We start from the raw sequence: 22,118 nt of genomic DNA on the forward strand, positions 1-22,118 counted from the left end.
CATAACCTCCAGCCTGGCAGCAGCTACTAATAGCAACAAGGCAGGGGATTATACTGGGTGTCTGACAGGATTTCTGTGGAGGGGTGCCTCCAGGAGCTCTGCTGCCCCCTATTATCTACAGGTCACCCCTACTAACACCCAAAATAAAGCACTTGCACTACAGCGCATGCGCAGTAAAAAAAAAAAAAGTCCTCCTCTAGTCAACGTGCTCATCCGGGAACTTTCCAGCGCGACCAATCCACTCTTAATAAGCTCCTCCCTCTCCTGACGTCACATGCCATAACAGACGAACATAAACTGAGGTAAAACGGAGTCTTTGGCTGCCGCTGGTGCTGCGGTTAAGCCTCGGTTCCCGGTAAATTACCATAACAGTGATAATAACAAGCCGCGGGTGACCGGCGGAGGGATTCGCTGTTACAGTGCGAGAGTTGTGTGGCGAACACACTAGAGAAACGTGAGCGCTGGGAGCCACGTGATCAGCGTCCGGCCAATCAGGAGCAGCGGGCGGGGCTTAGGTGACGTGCAGTGCGGTGTGCTGAGAGAACAGTGCGCACTTGGCTGGGGACGGTCCGAGGTGGTGGTCGAGGTTTGTTTTTTAGGGTGGGTACTTAGTGTTAGGGAGTTACTTTTCCTCTGCGCACACAATGTTAGGGAGACCACTGGCACATTCTAATATTCAGGCGGGTCCCCCATTGTGTATTTTGGCTACAGAGGAGGGTCGCAGAGGCTAAGGACCCCCGAAAATACACCCCCTCCCCCCACAGCCTTCCACCATCACTTCTGCTACACACCATGACCCTGAGCAGGACTTAACTCCATCAACTTGAAGAAGCAGCCTGTACTGGATAAGGGGTGCAAAAGTCAAAACTAATCCCCCCTCCAAAAAAAAAAAGCAGAGAAGCCCAATGGGGGTGAATGCAGTGCACTGGTTCAGGAAGGGGCTCCGGCTCCACGACAACCCAGCCCTGAAGGAGTGTATCCAGGGGGCCGACACCGTCCGCTGCGTCTACATCCTGGACCCCTGGTTCGCCGGATCATCCAATGTGGGAATCAACAGGTGGAGGTAAGGCGCATATATCGCCAGCCCAAGTAACTTAAAGGGGTTTTCCATTCTTATAGGACTTGTCATTTTGCCATCGCTAGAGGTCATGGGTCTAGGACCACCCTTTATCTTTGTACGACTTGTCATTTAGAGAGGTGCCATCACTAGAGGTCATGGGTCTAGGACCACCCTAGATCTTTGTAGGACTTGTTATTTAGAGAGGTGCCAGCGCTAGAGATCATGGGTTTAACACCACCCTAGATCTTTGTAGGACTTGTCACCGCTAAAGGTCATGGGTCTAGGACCACCCCAGATCTTTGTAGGACTCGTCATTTAGAGAGATGCCATCACTAGAGATCATAGGTCTAAGACCACCCTAGATCTTTGTAGGACTTGTCATATGGAGAGGTGCCATCCCTAGAGGTTATGAGTCTAGGACCACCCTAGATCTTACTCAATAGGACTTGTCACTTAGAGAGATGCCATCACTAGAGGTCATGGGTCTAGGACCACCCTAGATCTTTGTAGGACTTGTCATTTAGAGAGGTGCCATCACTAGAAGTCATGGGTCTAGGACCACCCTAGATCTTACTCAATAGGACTTGTTACTTAGAGAGGTGCCATTGCTAGAGATCATGGGTCAAAGACCACTCTAGATCTTTGTAGGACTTGTAATTTAAAGAGGTGCCATCACTAGAGATCATGGGTCTAGCTAGGACCACCCTAGATCTTTGTACGACTTGTCATTTGGCGAGGTGCCATCGCTAGAGGTCTTGGGTCTAGGACCACCCTAAATCAATTTGGTACCCCGTAAACCCTGGCCATGTTCAAGTAACCCATTAGCTATTAAATCGATGGGTTTTAATACATGTCAGAGTTTTAGAAAGTCATGACAAATGGGGGGTCCCCTTCTTAGGGGTAGGTGCTTCCTACTGACTTATTAGTAAGGGTCAACTTTTGGCTGTAGATGACATTAATCAGTAAGTCTTGAGTATCCCTGATTCCACTATTTATTAATGAGTATCTCTTTATAATATTGTGTTTTGTAATATATATATATTATATATTTTTTTTTTTATTCGACTCTCTAAATATATGTATTCTTGTATTCATACTTTTTTCTCTCTTTCCATGATTTAATTGTATTTATGCTGTTTATAGATTTTCTTAGTTGTTTAGGATATATGAATATTTTATTTTTATTTATTTTTTTTTTTTTTTTGCGTGTGTGTTTTGGCTTTTAACACGTTTGCATAAAGATGGCTGTGTTTTTATATAATGTGGAGGATGGGGGAGGGAGATTTCCATTTTTGCCACCAGATGGCTTCAGAATAAAAGTTTAGAGCGGCTATGATGCCAATGTAGGTCAGCCGAGCCCATGCTGGCAGTTCATCGTGTTCCTTTGCTCCTGGAGTATCTAGGTGTGTGCTGTTTCCTGGCATTCAGCACCTATGTAATAACCCTTTGCAGCTTATAACGCATCCAGTCCGTACGGTTGGCCTGGGTTGTGCTGGAGCTACTCCCACTGTGACATGCGGAGAGTCAGGCAGAGTTATGTAAAAGGGTGTAGTGAGGACGGTGTGCAGAACTTTTTCTTTTGCACTCACTGGTCGCTCAGTCGTTGTCCCTTTTCGTAGTGTTACATTGGACTTGGTGTGTCAGATTGAATCTGCGCTGACTGCGATCTGCAACCCGTGGCATGACCTCTGTTGTTAAACTAAGACTCTGACCAAAGTTTGCATCGGAGAACTTATTGGATCCATTATTATATTGGATAACTTGACGTGTGAGCGGAGCCTTTCCTATGGCTCTGCTGTTCAGCAGATCAGACACCGGCGCCACATGCAGTGATTGGGACTAGTGCACATAGCCTCCCGGTCATGGTCTCCCATCCTCCTGTTGTGTGGCGTATTTCAGTGCAGAATAAATGACATTATCGCAGGAACATGTCCGTGCTCTGAGCTCTGCGCAGTGTTCTGATTAGATTGTGGTGGATTGAATCTGCGGCTAACGAGGTTTATGATGAGTTTATATAAAAATAGCTGGAGTAAAAACTGCAATTTGCCTGGGGCTGAGTGTTGTAGTCACTTTGCGGAGCTGTCAGTTCAAAGCTAATTTAAAGGGAAATTGTGTGTGTGTATATATATATATATATATATATATATATATATATATATATATATATATATATATATATATATAATTAATATGCGCTGAAGAGCCCGGCGCTGCCCGGGCATAGTAACTAACTGGTTAGTTATAGCAAATTATAATTATCCTCCATCCCATAGGCCCATGCCCATATACCCATCGCACATCCTCCATCCCATAGGCCCGTGCCCGTATACCCATCATACATATCCGCCATCCCATAGGCCCATGCCCGTATACCCATCATACATATCTGCCATCCCATAGGCCCATGCCCGTATACCCATCATACATATCCTCCATCCCATAGTCCCGTGCCTGTATACCCATCATACATATCCTCCATCCCATAGTCCCGTGCCTGTATACCCATCATACATATCCTCCATCCCATAGTCCCGTGCCTGTATACCCATCATACATATCCTCCATCCCATAGTCCCGTGCCCGTATACCCATCACACATCCTCCATCCCATAGTCACCCATTATGACATCATAATGAGGGGCGGGGCTTGATACACACACTCTTTCCCCATTATGTAGATAGGGGCAAAATTGTTTGGTGAATTGGAACGCGCGGGTTACAATTTCGCCTCACAACATAGCCTAGGACACTCTCGGGGTCCAGACGTGTGGCTGTAGCTGCGACAGTGCGGTTGCCAATCCCGGACACACACACACACTTGAGCTTTATATATTAGATATATATAAAAAATTTTTTTTAGATCTGATGTGCCAATCATGAAAAATTTAGTGTAGAAGCCATATGTAAATGAGCCTGGAAGTGCAGCTGGGGCGGATCTGTGCACTTGGACTGCATTTTCCAAGTGCAATGATTTAATTTGACTCTTACAATAAACTTCTCATGGATGGCATATCCGATCTCTACAAAAAAGGCACCTTTTATATTTTCTTCTTGGGTAGGGGAAAGCACCTCTACATCCATATTATGATTAGTTTAATTTGAAACAAAAATAAACATGTTGACTTGCTTTTAAAAGAAAACTACACTTTTCACCTTTTATCCAAATATTAGACAATGAAAATTTGATTGCTGGGGGTCCCACCAATGCCTGAAATGTGGGTCCTGTGTCCGAACATGCTGTTAGCGTCATCTGCAGCGTTGGAGCTGGCCAGTGAATCTAGATGGCTTTGTAGCAGTGCTCACAAGCTCTACAGCAAAGACTTTAAGTGCTTCAGCTTTTTCCTGGGTGACGGGAAACCTCTGGTAGGTTGGACCGTAGCCTGGACAATAAGCAGTAGAATTACCCCCCCCCCTCCATTTTTGTGAACTATTAATATGAGGAATCTCCATTCTTTTGAGCCCCCCAATGCTCATAATTTATCATCTAGTCTGCCCTGATTGGTGACATGGTTACTGTCCAACCCTTCTTTTAAAAGGGGTTGTCTGTGACTTTAACATTAATGGCCTAGGATAGGTCATCCATGGTTGATCGGTGGAGGTGCGACATCCAGCACCCCCGCCATTTACTCCAAGAGTAGAAGCGCCACTGCAGTGCGAAACAGCTGTCATCTCCACTCCTGCTCCCATCCTCCCTATGTCGATGTTTTAAAGAAATAGAATAAAGAAGATTTTAACCGGTGCGTGCCATCTGTATTTCTTTTTTGGTGAAGTTGTTGTGCCTATTGTTTTGGAGTGGCACCCCGGTCTATGGAGAACTTCTCACGCTGCATGCACTCTTAGGCGGCAGTTCACACAAGCATGTGCACAATGAATGCATTTTCTTGCTGTGCGGATTAATTCCTGGTTGGAGATATAGAGAATATTCACACCACAGTATTAAAAAATATATTGACTATAAATCAGGCCCGATATATGTACGGTAACTTAATTAAATAACCTCAGTGTCAAAATAACTGAATATATCGTGGCTGAAAAAAATAAAGTGTAGTACTAGAAACCCACATTAAATTGCACCTGAATGGTCATGGCCCGATCTGATATATGCTGCAGGTTAAAATAAATGACCTCAATATCAGCAAGATTGAATAGTATCACAGCTGAAAAAGTGCAAGAGGATTGCTGCATAAAGCCTCAAAGGATCAAAAAATGCTGTGTGGAAATAATCTGCGACAACACTACAGGCAACTCACTCTGAATGTAATGGAAACCCACATTAAATTGCACCTGAATGATGGTAACCCAGTCTGATATCTGCTGCAGATAAAAATAAATGACCTCAATGGCAGCACAATTAAATAATATCACGGCTGAGAAAGTACTAGAGGATTGCTGCATAAATCCACAAAGGTTCAACATAAAGGAAAAATGGGTAATCTATGAAAGCGCTGATGCCAGGTCTCTGGTGAATGACACAACCTCCTTCACCCCAACACGTGTTTCACACTAGCTTCTTCCGGGGTCCCTGCTGGGCATTTTTGTAATTTTATAGTATTTTTAATGTTTTTTTTCAATATAACTTGATATTTTATTCTCATACTGGATCTCTTTATTTCCAGAAGATAAAAATATATTTGGGGAGAACTTTTTCAGAAGTTTAGTGCTCATTGTGATCTGTCCCTTGGTGTCTATGGGCAGACTGCAGGTACATGGTGGTATAGGTGAGGCTCTGGAGCGCAGCTGGACAGAATGTGAGCCGACTCAGGTTATTGCTGCAATCTGCACTGGGATTGGTGACCAGTGTATGGAAAGTTTTTACAAAGGAGCTGGCACTCGCTGGAGACTCCTCCTGTGGGATGAGCACAGCTCCGGCAGAATGATCCTAGTGCTTCTGCAGCCTGATACTTAGACGATACGTTGGAAACTGGAGGATTATTCTGGAGTCCTTTTGATACAGCTGCAGATCCGTGACAGTGGGATTAAAGGCATAGTTTTCTCACTGCCGGGTGCGTTCCAGAAGACAAGGCGAGCTGGTGAAATCTGCGACTGCAGTGCGGAGATGTTGGGGGTTTCAGCCACCAACGCTGAGCCTGTGATTGGCAGCTTCGTATATTTCCTCCATGTATTTGTTCGTATCCGTTGGCTTCATTCATACCTAGATATTGTGGGCTGATGAGGGAAAATAGCGACATGGAAGTCATAATGTGCATGTGCTGTCTGTTGTACTCTGTTATCAGCCCATTATAGCCTTGTGAGATGCAGGTAATGCACCTTTTTGCACTTTCATAGTTTGGGGTGCATGAAGGGCTCCCGTCTGGTCCACCGGCGGTTTGTCCTTCGATGTAAATGGGGCATAAATGTCAATGTGTGATCGTTCAGTGAGTCATCTTGTTCCCCGGCAGACTTGGGCTTTCAGCTGTGAAGCACACAGTCTTCAGCTTGTCTTCACGCGAGAGTGAAGCATGGGTGGCTTCCTACCCCAGGAGACTCGCGTTGGATAATGGGGTGCAAGTTTCGGAGCTTTACTTCTGAGTAAGGAGAGATATTTGTCATTTTCAGTGAATATTTTTGGTCGGCGTTGTAGAGGGTTTCTACCTTCACGTGACTTGCCATTCCTCAGTTGGATCGATGTGGAGGTAAGGAATGAATGGTTACCCTCTCAACTCTTCCAGGGAGATGGGGATCCTGATGGCCAGGTCAGTGTTTAGTTGGCCCTGAAGAGCTGCCGAGATGTTTTTGCTGCCTTCCTCCTAACACTAATTCACACCCGGTGTTCCTGATGCTGCGCTAAGAAGCCTTTAGATGCTCATAGCTCAGTCATGCTACCCAAAGGTGGCCAAATGGGCTTCTCCCCAGCAGGAGGCCCGGATGGCTATATTGTTACCAAGATGATTTAAGCCCAGAGTCATTGGGTCGGCTCTGATTGCTGAGACATGAAAGGGAGGGAAAATGTTGCCATGCTTGAGTATCAAGGGTTGTCCATGGTGAAATAAACATGGAGGCTTTAGTTTAGTAACCGCACCATCCTTGACCCATAAGTTGCTTACTATTGCAGCATAGCCCTATCGAAGTCAATGGAGCAGAGCTGCAAAGCTGCATACACCACCCAATATCGGGGGTAGCTCTGTTTTCGAAAGTTGTTTTTTTTTTTTTTTTTTTTTTTTTGTTTATTCCCACACGCCTTTTTAACGGCACAAGAACCTCCACCCCACCCCCGTCTGATACCCTAAAGATGGGACATTAATATCCTTGGAGAATACCACTTAACGTACTAACATGCCATCAACTCAGTCAGTGGCTGACCAGAAAATTTAATGTCGGCAGCACATTACCCCAGGAAAATGGGATATGCTGCCAACAACAAGTATGTGGCTTTAAGAACAAAATGATTGTCTACACTATTAATTTGTTTGACAACTATGTCAACAGACTACGTAGTCAATAGGCGCTTGTTTTTGGGCAGAGGTCGTCCTATCGAAAAGTGTCTCGTTGCATGGAGAACAGCTGCGTTTTGGTAACGATCTGCTTTGATACCTCCTTGCCTCAAAGCGCGTAAGCCCCCCCCATACACAGTAGACAGCGATCATCCAGATCATGGCGGTTGGCCATACTATACGGCGCCCCTTATACGCAGGAGCGCTCGGCTCGGTTTGCACTTCTTTCTGCAGGAGCCGGACAGTTAGAGGCCGGTGGTTTCGGAATATCCTAGGAGAGAAGGCGTCCTGTGCTTGTTGTGGAGTTGGATGTCACTTTATATTCAGATCCCGAACAGCTGTTTCGGTTCTCAGTCTGCCGCGGTTTGAACAGCGCGTTTCATGCATTTATTTCCTGGTCTACACTGCGGCGAGCAGAACAAGTTATTCATACTATACGGTCATAACAAGAGCCTTCCGAAAGCCGCTCAAGTTGTTAATTGTTTTTATTAATGATGTTTTGTTCCCGACCTTCCATGAATTTTTACATTTTGCTGTATTTATCTGTAAAACATTACTACCGGTAATCTGCAGAAATAAATAGGGGTGAATTGGATCCTTTTAAAGCAATAGCGTCTTGGAATCTATGTTCTTTGTTAAAGGGGTTGTCTGAGGTGCTTAGTTAAGAGAAAATTTAGAAATCTCCCTTCAGATTGTCATAGCTGACTGACGTGTTTTAGTCATCACTATGCTCCCCTTTGGAAACCAGCTAACTTCCCCCTAGTGCTGCAGGGATATAGTGCTAACTACCGAGCCCCGCCGTAATGCCCTGAAGGATTCTCAGTTGACTCATTCTGCAGCCAGAAATTCAGTTCTGAACAAAAAGTTGCAGAAATATTGAATTAAAGTTTAATTTTATATGACGACTCCACTCACTCATATTTCAAGCTTTGACCCATTTTTCTCACTTTGAGAAAAGAATTTGCCTAAAAGGAATCTACGGCGAGAAGAGTCTCCATTCTCAATCGCTGGCTATGGTGAGATCTCTTTGTATCCCCGGCGCTCGTGGTTTTATACTGTAGGATTTCTGCTTTTTCTTGCAGTGAAGGCAGAGCTGTAACTATAACTTCAGCATTAGGGCTTTCATCAGCCGTGGACCTTACATAATCGTGATTAATGGCTTACGTACAGCGTCTTAACCCACAGTAATGTCTTGTGTCAAGATGCAGCCATTAACGATCTGTAAGGCTAAAGCAAACGGCGGTGGAGGCCTACCGGCCCTTTAAAAGTGACGGTCTACCTGCTTTTATGGGCTATGTACATGCGCTGATGTTTAGTTGCCACGGTAACCCTGGTCGGAAAACATTGAAGGGTTGTGGAATCTGCGTAGGTTGTATGTACGGCGTGGGGATGTGAGGCAGATGGAGCCCCAAGTGCCAGATCTGCCGCTGTAGTCAACAAGACTGCTCCGATACCCCATAATTACGAATAGCGGTATCCTGTCCTCCCACAATTCTGCATTTGAGTAGTGGTGTTCATCCTGATCCTTTTGATTCATGAATAGAATGTAAATACTGCAGTTAAGACCGACGCATTTTGGCCACTTGTCATTTTAACGCTGCGTAAATCAAGAGATGCCAGAAACTTTTGGGGGTTTGTCAGATCACAGAAATATGCCTTTTTTCCTTCACTTATGAACCACTTCTTTTCCTCCCCATCAGAATCAAGTTTGGTCAAAACCAGACTCAATGAGGGAACATATTACAGCCATCTATAGGAGAGAGCAGTGAAGAATTTTCTCAACCTCTCCAGAGCTGGATTTGCAGCTACACTGCTCAGTACTGCTGTATTATGTCCTCCGTGCTGCTTCTGAATATGTGATACATAGAGATAGGAGAGCAGGAATCCTGAGTGTTGTATATAAGAGCGGCTAGTCTCTTACCCACTAGCTCAGTCAGCTGAGAATGAAAGATATAGGCTTCTTTACCAGTTTCCCCTCTGCTGCCTATAAGTCATATAATGGCCAGTGATAATGTGTCTATTCTCAAGTGACCTGGAAAGGACACTTGCCCTTGAAAGTGTTATTCCATTTTCATAGATGGATATTGTTGCATAGTGTTGATAATAAGCACTTTTATAATTTACTGCTGATTAAAAATGTAGATACCCTTAAGATATTAAAGGGGTTGTCCAGGATTTTAACATTGATGAACTATCCTAAGAATAGATGATCAATGTCTGATCAGTGGGGATCCGACACCTGGCTCCCTCACCGATCAGTTGTAGTCAGTGGCGGCTGGAATGGCTCAGTTACCGAATTGCACAGCTCCATCAACTGACTTGTGTCCATGGCCCGGTACTGCACATCTGTCCCCAGCCACGACCACCAACCATCAACTGTGTTGTGCTGTGCAGCTCCGTAACTGAGCATTTCTAGTCATCGCAGGGAACAGCTGATTGGCGGGGGTGTACCGCGTGTCACGTTCCCACCGATCAGACATTGATGACCTATCTTAACGATGTTAAGCCCTGGACAATCCGTTTTTTTTTTTTATTTATTTTTTTTTTAATAGCTCATTACCTAGGAGACCGACCACTGAAGGAGGCCGGGATTAGAAGGAAACTGGGCGCTTCAAAACCGTGCTTACAAAGCTCAGTAGAAAAGAGCTTGTGAGCGCTGAGCATGTTCTGCTGTCTCCAAAGGCAATACCCATTTCTGGAGTTTTGAATAACCCTTTAAAGGGGCTGTGCACCTTCTATACATGCTTTTTAAAAATAAAACTCCTCTTACCATCATGGCCCGTCTTTTTTTTTTTTTTTTGCCCAGGTTCCCCACCGGACTCCATACTGTCTTATTTAGTCTGGGCGGCCATGTGCCTGATGTATTCACCGGCCACAGCAGTGCCCATGTGTCGTCATCCCAGCATCTGAGAACTGAGACCTCCTATCCATTCACAATGCCAATTTTTTTAATTCCTTTTAACGTTAGTAGTTGATAATCTGGACCGTCTGATTGTCCAGAATTGTTGTGAAACTGACAAGGCCGGAATCTGAATGGAAGAGAGCAAATTTGAGGCAGCTGAATGTTCTTGAACACTACTGAAGCATTGTCGATGTGATATCACACTCTGTAGACCTTGCCGCCGGTAAGGGTATGGTATGTGCACACGATCAGGAGTGGCTCAGGATTTGACGCAGGTGAAATCTGCACCAAATCTGCATCTGAGGTCACTGGTAGGTCACCTGCATTTTTGATGCATTTTTTTCTCCCCGCATGCGTTTTTGATGCGGTTTTTCATTGTAATGCGTTTTTTTTTTTGTCACTTGAAATAAAGCTAATTGAAAGTTGGCTTCTGGGAAGGCAAAAAAAGTGATTTCCTGTTTGCAGATATATAGGGTTATATTCCCATGGTCAGTAATCGCTGCAGGTTGGATGCTACGTACATCCCCAGCGGCCAGATGTCACAGCATAGTGGATGGGATTTCAAGGAATCCCATGGCCACTATGTGTGCACCAATGCCCGCGGCTCACCTGCCGAGATAGACATGCGGTGCATCTTTCCAGATCGCAGCATGTCAATTTATGTAGTGGAGACGCTCAGTCTCCGCTGCGTAAATTACTCATGCACTTTCATTAGATGCAGTAAAACCGCATTATCTTCCTAATCACATGTGTATTAAGTGCGGGAATGCAGCTTACTACGCATGTGTACTAATTTAATGATGAATCTTGTGACACAGCCGGAAGTACGTGATGCAGAAAGTAGAGGAAAGCACAGAGAAGAGAGAGGTCCCCTCCTTTTTAATAATAATAATTAAAAAAAATGGCATGGGGGTCCCCCTATATTTGTTAACCAGCCAGAGTAAAGCAGACTACTGGAACTGGAATTTCAGGCTGGTAAGGATCCAATATCCATGAACCGTACCAGCCTGATAATACCAGGCTGCAGCAGTCTGCTTACCTTGGATGGTTAGCAAAAATAGTGGGATCCCCTCCAAAAAAAAAAAATGGCGTGGGGTCCCCCTATTTTGGTTAACCAGCCAAGGAAAAGGCAGACAGCTGCGGCCTGGTATTCTCAGGCTGGCAAGGCCCATTGATTTTGGCCCTCACCAGCCTAAAAATAGCAGCCTGCAGCGGCCCCATAATTGGCACATCCAAAAATACGCCAACTGTGGTACTTTGCCCGGCCCTTCCCACTTGCCCTGTAGCGGTCACAAGTGGGGTAATATTTGTGGGGTTGATGTCACCTTTGTATTGTCCGGAGACATCACCTATCCATTAGTAATCCTATAGTTATATGGTAAATAAAGACACAGCCAGAATAAAGTTCTTTAATTGTAATAATAACCAAGACTCCTTTTAATAGATCTTAATTAAACCATACTTACTGCATCGCCTATTCCACCGACACCCTCGAAAATAAAAAAGAATATCCTTACCTGTCCGCTGAGAAGATATACATACTGTCCCATGATGAGTCCAGTTCTGCTACATCTGGATGCCTTTGGCTGAATGGTGGCATTATGCCACCACTCAGCCTGACACCCAGACACAGCAGAGCTTGTAAAAGACCACTGGAGATAATTCGGTCTCCGGCGGTCACCTGCACTACAGTTCTCACGATCAGCTGACAATGTTTGCACACATTAGCATCACTCTCCCCGATGTCCCCAAGGTCCGCCTGACCTTGACCGGTATTGTCAAGAGGAAGATGAGAGACACGAGACCCAACAATGCAGACTAGCTGAAGGCTGCTATCAAAGCGACCTGGGCTTCCATGCCACACCGCATTGATGCAGTAATTGATGCAAAAGGAGCCCCGACCAAGTATTGAGTGCATTTACTTTAGTAGGCCAACATTTTGGATGTTAAAATCATTTTTTCAAGCTGGTGTTATAAATTATTCTAATTTACTGAGATAATGACTTTTGGGTTTTCATTGGCTGTAAGCCATAATCATCAACATTAACAGAAATAAACACGTGAAATAGATCACTCTGTTTGTAGTAACTATATGATATAGGAGTTTCACTTTTCGTATTGAAGAACTGAAATAAATTAAACTTTTTGATGATATTCTAATTTAGTGAGAAGAACCTGTATATAGGCATTAAGAGTTCACTTAGGAGGATCCCATCCCAAAAATCAACACCGTTAACATGCAATCCTACATTGCTGCAGGTGACCCGAGCAGCCAGCAGCAACTAGGTTTTTTTGTTTTTTTTTTGCTAGAATAATAATCTTTATTTTTATATAGCGCTAACATATATATTAGCCTGCACCTGGTGATACCCCCTCTGCCATAGTTTTGCCCGCACCTGGTGATACCCCCTCTGCCATAGTTTTGCCCGCACCTGGTGATCCCTCTCTGCCATAGTTTTGCCCGCACCTGGTGATCCCTCTCTGCCATAGTTTTGCCTGCACCTGGTGATCCCTCTCTGCCATAGTTTTGCCCGCACCTTGTGATACCCCCCCTCTGCCATAGTTTTGCCCACACCTGGTGATACCCCCCTCTGCCATAGTTTTGCCTGCACCTGGTGATACCCCCTCCGCCATAGTTTTGCCTGCACCTGGTGATACCCCCTCCGCCATAGTTTTGCCTGCACCTCGTGGTCCCCCTCCGCCATAGTTTTGCCTGCACCTGGTGGTCCCCCTCCGCCATAGTTTTGCCTGCACCTGGTGATACCCCTCCACTGTGTCTGCAAATTGTGGTTGCAAAAAATATACATTTTCCTTTTTTTGTTTTCTCGTTGTTTCTGCTGTTCTCGCAGTATAAGCCTTGCAGACTGCGTAGGTTTTCTTCCCTCCTCCCGGGTGTCCGGCTGCTTAATCATCTGACCTCTTTAGCTGTTATACCGTTACGCAAACCTCGCTCTTGGCCCAATTCACCAGTCCACGCGGCACAGATGACCATACGTGCCCACCGTGCAGGAAGGCCTTATCTGAATACCTTTCCTTCAGGGCAGTCAAATCTTCGGGGACACTTTGTCTCCCTTACCGATCCCTTTTTGTCTTGTGCAAATGAAAATGAAGTGAAAATAATGAAGAATGTAACGCGCCGTTCTCATGTAAGCTGCGAAGTAGGTCACGGAGCCGCCGACTCCCCCTGCTGGTTGCTCTGAGCGATGACCTACTTTCTGGAAATTGCTTTAACATGTCGACATAGTCAAAAAAGAAAAGCAACATATGGTTCCTGGAGATTTTTTTCCCCCCTTCTAAATCTGGGCTTGCTAAAGTTATTTTCGTACTATAAAGTGGCAGAAAATAGCCCTGTCCTTGTAATCTGGATCCATAGTGAGCGCCCCGGCTTTTCTTTTCGACAAGTGGGGCAAGGTGTGTTACGCCGGGTTTTGTTAGAAATTTTTGCTGGTAGTTATTTGTGTGTATTACCTTTTTTGTTTTTTTTTTTTGTTTCTCCCCCCCCCCCCCCCCCCCCCCAAGCTACTTGGACAAAGTACTAGAGTACAAACTTTATCTCAAGGTCTGCAAAGTTATCAGGAGCCAAGCAAACCACCTCCTACCCGCCAGCATTCATCTTTCTTCTTTGATCACCCAGCTAGGTCGGCTAATAAAAAGAGGCGCAAATGCTGGCAGGTAAGAGGCGTATTGCTCACGTCGCTGCTGGACTGGTTACTACCAAGTGATTTAATCCAACTCCACATTTAAAGGGGCTCGGTCAGCAGGTTTTTAGTATTGAATCTGAGAGCAGCATGATGCAGGGGCATAGACCTTAATTCCAGCAATGTGTCACTTGTGGTAGTTTCAATACAATCAGTGTTTTATCAGTGGGAGATTATCCCTGCAGGACTAGGTGTCATGTGCACAGCAGGCCACATAATCTGTAACCCCGCCTCCACAGCTGATTGGCAGTTTTCTGAGTGCACTGTTAGCAAACTACCAATCAGTGGTGTGGGCGGGGTGATATTCTTCCCACTGCTACATCTAGAGCAGAAAACTGATTGTATCAAAACTTCAAGCAGCCCAGTAAGAGACCCATCACTGGAATTGGGGTCTCCGCCCCTACAGCATGCTGCTTTCAGATTACATGGCAAAAACCTGCTGAGAAACTCTCTCACGAGAGAGAGGGAAGAGCGCAAGGGAGCCTGTCTCCCACACAATGCAATAGCAAGTTCCAGGTACCGGCCGCCCTTTGTCCTGGTTCCTGCTTACTATTTCATAATGGAAAGGTGGCACAGAAGCCTGGAGGAGCGGTGGCCGGTGCTGCTCAGACTTGCCTACCAATTACATATGATATGCACAGAGTGGAAATGGTTTTCCCCGTGACTCCCAATGACGTGCAGAGCCGTCCAGTACCACCCTGATTCCTGCCACTGCCTGGCATCATGAGGGCATGCCTCTGTCAGCAGATCATTCTCTGCCATCTGCTAATTGTATGACTGCCAAGGACACGTAGCAGTCTGCTGGCACATGGGGTGCTTCACAATGTTTTATTTTTGTTTTTTGTACTTTTGCAAATCCTAAATCTTCACCTTAGCGGTATAATTACAGGCATCATTATACAAATTATAAGTTCTAGGACAAGTTCTTCTAGATAGTGCGTGGGCGGGAGATGTAAGCCGCAGGTGACGCCTTCATGTAACCTGGTGCATGAGCACTTCAGATTGGAAAAAGAATAATGGCGCCACTCTTGTCCGTGTCTGTTTTTGCAGCTCATTTAAGTCCTCTGGGACTGCTGTGACACCCAGATTGGGGGCTCGTCGAGCATGTGCACCTCCATCAGCCAATTCTTTGTCTGGGACTGCCGAAAAGAGAACCACACTCTTTTTACAGCAGTCCCATAAACTGTGACCAGAGCATCGGAGCGAATGCTCAGCCTCCTCCATTCACGTGGGGCTTTGTAGAGTCTGATTCCTGGCACTGTTTATTTTTGGGTCTTTCACCATTGTGAAATGCTGCCTAGTGTGCACATGGCCGTACGGGGTGATATAACCACCTTGAGGTTTGGAAGCCACGTTTTCTTGTTGTTGACTGCTCAGGCCGTCCTTCTGTCCCCTCCAGAATTAGAAGGGGATTAGTCACGGGTCCAGCACAGTACTCCATGTCTATATCTGACACAATCCCCATGTATTCTTAGTCACCTGTGGAGTTTTCCCTTGTCCTAGAATTAGCCTTATAAGTCTCTAATCCTCCCAGTTCTCAACCAAACCGGCATAGATCGGCATAGGGTTACTGTACAAAAACACCCAAATTGCCTAAGGCAAATGAGGATCCCCATTAAGGACCCTAAAGTAAAACTTTTCATTTTAACTTGCAAAGAAACACACATTCTGGTGAGGAAACTAGGGATGACTTAGTTCCAATTGCTCATATAAAGTGCTAGTGCTAATTAATTGCAGGGGCAGTTAGAGCCTCGGTTTATGCTATATGTGTATAAGCTTGTTTGACTTCTCCCGCAAACATCAGTTCATGGCAGGTAAACCACCACCTATTACTGTTATAATCCCCTGTCAGAGGATTCACACCATTGGGATATCGTAAAGCCCCGTCACACATAGCGATCTTGCTAGCGAGATCGCTGCTGAGTCACAAGAGATCACTGTGTGTGACACTGACCAGCGACCGGTCCCCCCTGCCGGTAATTGCTGATCGTCCTGGAATGGCCAGGACATTTTTTTGATCGCTGGTCTCCCGCTGGCCAGCATGCATCGCTGCGTGTGACAGGCGGGAAACCAGCGATCAGCGTGCTGGTAACTAAGGTAAATGTCGGGTTTCTAAGCGGCGCACAATGTGGTACGCTCGGCGCACTGTCAAAAGGATGCATGCGCAGCCAAACGCATGCCTGCGTCCCCAGTGCTAAAGATGGGGGACGTAGGTCGCATGCAGCGTCATGCGCCCCTAGGCGGAGCTACCAGAGGAGGCGGGGCTTAGCGGCGGCTGTGCGCAGGCCGACGCTGCTGCTGGAAACGCTAATGTGAAGCCACCCTAAATCAGTATGTAGGGATCTCATGGCTGCAACTTATCACCTTTCATAGGTTAATAGGTTAAACATAAAGTCATCTATTAGTTAACCTACTTATAGCACAAACTATCCTCTATCGGTGCAACATATTCTGTGCACTACACTATTATATGCTAATAATATTTAGCAGCCTTTGGCCTCCCCGACATGTTTCGCCTTGCGGCGTCCTCAGGGGATTGATGCCATAACAAGACCTTTTTTTAATACCTCTGTTTGTTACATCATTTCCACAGGTCATCCAATCCTATAGTCTGGATTCAACTCTCAACAGTATATCCACAAACAGTGCTCTTCCCCCTCCAAATTGTCAAACGTATCCAAAAATACGATTATATACATGATATAAGACAACAGAAGGCCATATTTCTGTAGCGGAAAGCAGCAAATGTGGATCCCTCATTTAGGCCTATAGAGCTTTCTAGAGTTCAGACGAAACGTCAATTTTGCCTCCTCTTGTAGCAAAACTTAATCCAAGTCACCCTTTCTTGGACCCAGAGTCGCGTGTCTTATTCCCCATACTCTTGCGTCCATAGGATGACACCTTCTCGTGTGGGTAGATGGTTGGGTATCCACCTCCATATTGATAGAACTTACAGGCTTCGGTAATTTTCTCTTTAGTGCCTGCAGAGTTTTACCTAAATTTTTTTTGCTGGGGTACACAATGACTTAACCCCTTTTTGGTTTTACAATTTATGTGGTCTTTATTGTCTGCCATCGTGAGGATCAATGAAGTCTTTTCATGTTTGGTGGGCGTCTTCAGAAACTACCTGTCCCACCGGACGTGAACCCTCTTGCACTTTTTCCATCCAATTTTTATGGTTGCCATTAACTTTTGGCATAAAATGACTATGGAGCAGATGTTCTTTTGGCTTTTTTTTTTTCCTCCCCTCCTATATGTAGCACTAGGGTATTCACCAATCACCTCTCCTACGTATGGGACTTCCTTCAGAATTGGCCAGTACCTCTGTATGAACTTGACTGCATTTCCAGCTTGTTTGTCAAAGGTTCCCATGAATCTAATGATCTTATTTTCTGGTTTCTTCTGGGACTCATTCAAAGGGGGATCCCAACCACGTTTTCTTGTAGTTCACAGTTGAGTGTTCAGGCCGTCCTTCTCTCCCCTCCAGAATTAGAAGGGGATTAATCACAGATCCAGCACTGTAAATCATGTCTATATCTGACACAATCCCCATCTATTTTTAATCGCCTGTGGAGTTTTCCCTTGTCCTAGAATTAGCCTTATACCTGTGTCCAAATGTGTCTTATCCTCCCGGTAATCTGCCCAGGCTATCTATAGTCCTGCACGTGACTCCTCCGGCTTCAGGAGCGGCTCCGATGTGATAGTTTGGGCATAAGGAAGATATAAAGGTGATTATACACATTAGGTGGGAGGGGAGCTCCTGAGGACCGCATGAGCGAAACCCTATAAGTTGATGAGATTGATTGCAGGGGACACAGGGCTAAATTGGTTCTTTACCCGCAAAATTGTCAGGATCCGTAAAGATCTTATATATGGGACTCCCATTGTTTTTAGGATTGGTGGCAATCCTACTGACAGAACTCCCACCGTTCTCAGGATCAGTGGGAAATCACATTGGTTGAAACCCCTTCCTCATTTCTTCAGGACTCCAGAGAAGGGAACCTCCCCCCTCCTCCCAATGGATATACCTTAAGTTGGACCCCTCCCATTCTCAGATTTGATGAACATCACTGAGGTGGGGCTCTCCTTCCTCCCTCCCCCACTATTTTCGAGTGTAATGGATATCCCAGAAGTTGGAAATTATCTGGTTTAATGGATATCCTAGAGGTGGTGGGACTCCCACCATTTTCGAGTATAGCAGCTATCACAGAGGTGGGGCTCTCTCCCCCCCACCATTCTCTGGTTTAATGGATATCCCAGAAGTGGGATGCCCCTATACCCCCTATCCACCACCATTCTTGAGTTTGATGGATATCCTAGAGGTGGGATTTCCCCCCCCCCCCACCAAATCATTCTCTGGTTTGATGGCTATCACAGAGATGGCACCCCCACAATTCTCTGGTTTGATGGATATCATAGAGGTTGGATTCCCCCCCCCCCACCAAATCATTCTCTGGTTTGATGGCTATCACAGAGATGGCACCCCCACAATTCTCTGGTTTGATGGATATCATAGAGGTTGGATTCCCCCCCCCCCCCCCAAATCATTCTCTGGTTTGATGGATATCAGAGATGGCACCCCCCACAATTCTCTGGCTTGATGGATATCCTAGAGGTGGGATTTCCCCCCCCCCCCCCAAATCATTCTCTGGTTTGATGGATATCACAGAGATGGCACCCCCCACAATTCTCTGGTTTGATGGCTATAGAGGTGGGATCCCCCCACCAAATCATTCTCTGGTTTGATGGATATTGCAGAGGTGGCACCCCCCCACAACTCTCTGGTTTGATGGATATCGTAGAGGTGGGATCCTCCCCCCCCACCCCACCAAATCATTCTCTGGTTTTATGGATATTGCAGAGGTGGCACCCCCCACAATTCTCTGGTTTGATGGACATCCTAGAGATGGGATTTCCCCCTCCGCGCCCCCCCCCCCCCACCAAATCATTCTCTGGTTTGATGGCTATCACAGAGATGGCACCCCCACAATTCTCTGGTTTGATGGATATCATAGAGGTTGGATTCCCTCCCCACCAAATCATTCTCTGGTTTGGTGGATATCAGAGATGGCACCCCCCACAATTCTCTGGTTTGATGGATATCCCAGAGGTGGGATTTCCCCCCCCACCAAATCATTCTCTGGTTTGATGGATATTGCAGAGGTGGCACCCCCCACAATTCTCTGGTTTGATGGATATCGTAGAGGTGGGATCCCCCCCCCCCCACCAAATCATTCTCTGGTTTGATGGATATCGCAGAGATGGCACCCCCACAATTCTCTGGTTTGGATATCGTAGAGGTGGGATTCCCCCCCCCACCAAATCATTCTCTGGTTTGATGGATATCACAGAGATGGCACCCCCACAATTCTCTGGTTTGATGGATATCGCAGAAGAGGGACATCCCACCACACCATTCTCATGATTCCAGAGATGGGCACTCCGACCATACTTGGGATTGGTGGAGATCAGCAGTTGGGCTCTCCCGTCACCGCGGGGGTAGCTGCAGACCCCGGAGGTGTCACATCCCAGTGATATTTCATTAATAGATGGTGTGCCTCTTTATGGAGGAGGGTGTTCACAGAGGTCATCAGATGCTGAATGTGTTTGGTAACCCATAAATGATCTGCTGGAAATAAGGGTGTGCATAATATATATTATCGTAATTCCCCTCTGAAGTGTGTGTGCTTGGGGAGTGTAACTAGGGCTTTCCTAAGACAAGGTGACGTCGCTAGAGAACATCCATGTCCCGGACAGGTCTAATCCACATATCAGACAGCCTGTACGCCCGCCGGGCTACTAATCATTGTGCTGCGCAGATTTTTATCCCCTCAGACTATCGCAATAACTGGGTTTTCAGGTCAGACTGTCTGTCGGAACTACCGTTTGTAGTGGGTAATTTTGGATCGTTCCTTTGACACCCTCCAACCTTGTCTTCCTTTAATGAAATATTCAGATTGGGGTCACCGTCTCGCCATTGCAGGGGGGAGTTCCTAAAAAGCTGTTGTACGCAGACTAGAGGATCCCGTGTGCTCACGTTTTATACTTGGTAGCAGTCAGAGCAATCAGGTTATAGTTCTGACTTCTAGAATCTCATTTGGGTGTTTTTTGTTCTGTTTTTTTTTTTTTTTTTTTTGTTGCAATTTTGCGGGGTTTTTTGTGTGTTCTTTCAGTGCATTTAGTGCAGTTTTTCCCCTTGAGTGCAACAAAAACGCACGTAACGTCTGCTGCGGTTTTCTGGCCATTGCAAATTTGAAGGTGGTTTACAGTTTCTTGTGTGTAATTTTTCTTTTTTCCTTCTTCTAAACCGCACTGGTCCCAGGGAGGGTGACTAAAGCAGAGTCTCTGCCAGTGCCTACTATTGTCTGCAGCGTTGACATCACATCCCCCGGCGCTGCAGCCAATAACTGAGCTCAGCTGATTGGCTACAGCTGTATCGATGACATTGCCGCTGCAGACACTGAGAGCAGTGATGGAGACTCTGCGCCGGACCTGTTGAGGGCACGTAAAGCAGCTCGGTGGTGTTGTATTATTTTATTTATTTATTTTTTTTCTCCAAAATTGGGAAAATCAAAAAAATCTTAAGTAATCGATAAAATGTCCATAAGTAGATAAATTGGCAATTTAATAGCTCCCCGCTATGGTTTGGAGGGGGCGAATGCTGTGCTTGGCATACAACTGAAAAGGACTTTGCTGTCACTCATTTTCTCTCAGCCAATAGGCATTGCTTGCAGGACACTGACTCCTCCTCCCATGTGTCCTGTTCAGCTCCATTCCAGAGCTTCTGCTAGTTTAACCCATTGATATAGCATCTTCTAGACACTCCAGCGCCTCTACCTCCTAACGGCGCAGCGTCTGTCACATCTTTGTGCTGTACATGGCATTGAGGTTCTGAGTGTTATTGTTTCCTCTTTATTGACGTATGATGTGTACTCAGCGGCCGGGCGTTACCAGGGAGAACTAATGAATATCTGGCATGATCAGTAGAAATAAACCACAATGGAAAGTGGGACAAGTGCCAAGGAAACAACACTTCTGTGCCCAAAGGTATCTGTTGTGCCAACATATAACTCTAACATTACCAGCCCTAATGGTTTCTCACATCCGTGCCCACATAAAATATAACATCCATATTGCCATGTATTCAAGGAAGCCTCAAAGAGTTATCTCCTAGCGGGGCAGTCTCGGTGTAGCCCCATTACCAGGGAATATATGAAGGCAGATGATCTTGACTGGTGGTGCCAGGACTCGTGTGAACTTGGAACGGACTGGCAGCTGCTCATGCGCCGATCCATTCTCTATCTATAGGACTGGATGGTGATGATGCCTTAATGGTCTGTCTACCTCCGTGGGTCCCCCAGGGATCACATAGTCTGGATAGGTGACCGGGTGTGATTCTGGGAGCGCTCCCCTAACTCCTCCACTCGCCGTCTATGTACTTTGTTTCGTGTTGTGTTTTTTTTTTTTTTTTTTTTTTTTTTTTTTTTTGTGTAGCCTTTTAGTGGTTTTATTTTTCCCCATTAACTTTTAATTTCCTCTTTTGCTTTCTTTTAGATTCTTGCTGCAGTGTCTGGAGGACCTGGATGCTAATCTTCGAAAATTAAACTCCCGCTTGTTTGTCATCCGTGGACAGCCGGCCGACGTGTTTCCTCGGCTCTTCAAAGTGCGTCTTCCGTCATAGTATATCAACTTGTTGCCTAAATATTTATGTGGAACGGTGATTTGTACTTGTAGATAAATGGCACGCTGTGTTTCGTTGCTTTTTTTTTAAATTCATTTTATTCTTTGCTATTCCCCAGGAATGGAAGATCAGTAAATTGTCTATTGAGTATGATTCGGAGCCATTCGGAAAAGAGCGGGATGCCGCAATCAAGAAACTGGCGAGTGAGGCCGGCGTGGAGGTTATCGTACGCATTTCACACACCCTGTATGAACTGGACAAGTAAGTGGCTTTGGAATATTCCCTATCCACAGAATAGGTGATCTCTGTGGGACCATCCCACCATTAGAACGGGGAACCCAAGGGC

At 45.8% G+C, this 22,118-nt stretch overlaps 1 protein-coding gene across 2 annotated transcripts in view; it reads left to right on the forward strand.

Annotated features, from left to right (window-relative positions):
- The first annotated feature begins 313 nt into the window (after positions 1 to 313).
- CRY1 (cryptochrome circadian regulator 1) overlaps positions 314 to 22,118 on the forward strand; it is a 43,417-nt gene continuing 21,612 nt past the window's right edge. For both annotated transcript variants that reach the window (XM_073567818.1, XM_073567819.1), the window contains exons 1-3: positions 314 to 1,063; positions 21,646 to 21,754; positions 21,891 to 22,033. In XM_073567818.1, the coding sequence (XP_073423919.1) occupies positions 906 to 1,063; positions 21,646 to 21,754; positions 21,891 to 22,033 (410 nt within the window). In that variant the 5' untranslated portion in view covers positions 314 to 905. The remainder of the gene's footprint in view (positions 1,064 to 21,645; positions 21,755 to 21,890; positions 22,034 to 22,118) is intronic.

Source organism: Dendrobates tinctorius, unplaced genomic scaffold (genome assembly GCF_039654945.1).
Source record: "Dendrobates tinctorius isolate UK_male_01 unplaced genomic scaffold, ASM3965494v1 ptg000020l, whole genome shotgun sequence".
NCBI classification, from domain to species: domain Eukaryota; kingdom Metazoa; phylum Chordata; class Amphibia; order Anura; family Dendrobatidae; genus Dendrobates; species Dendrobates tinctorius.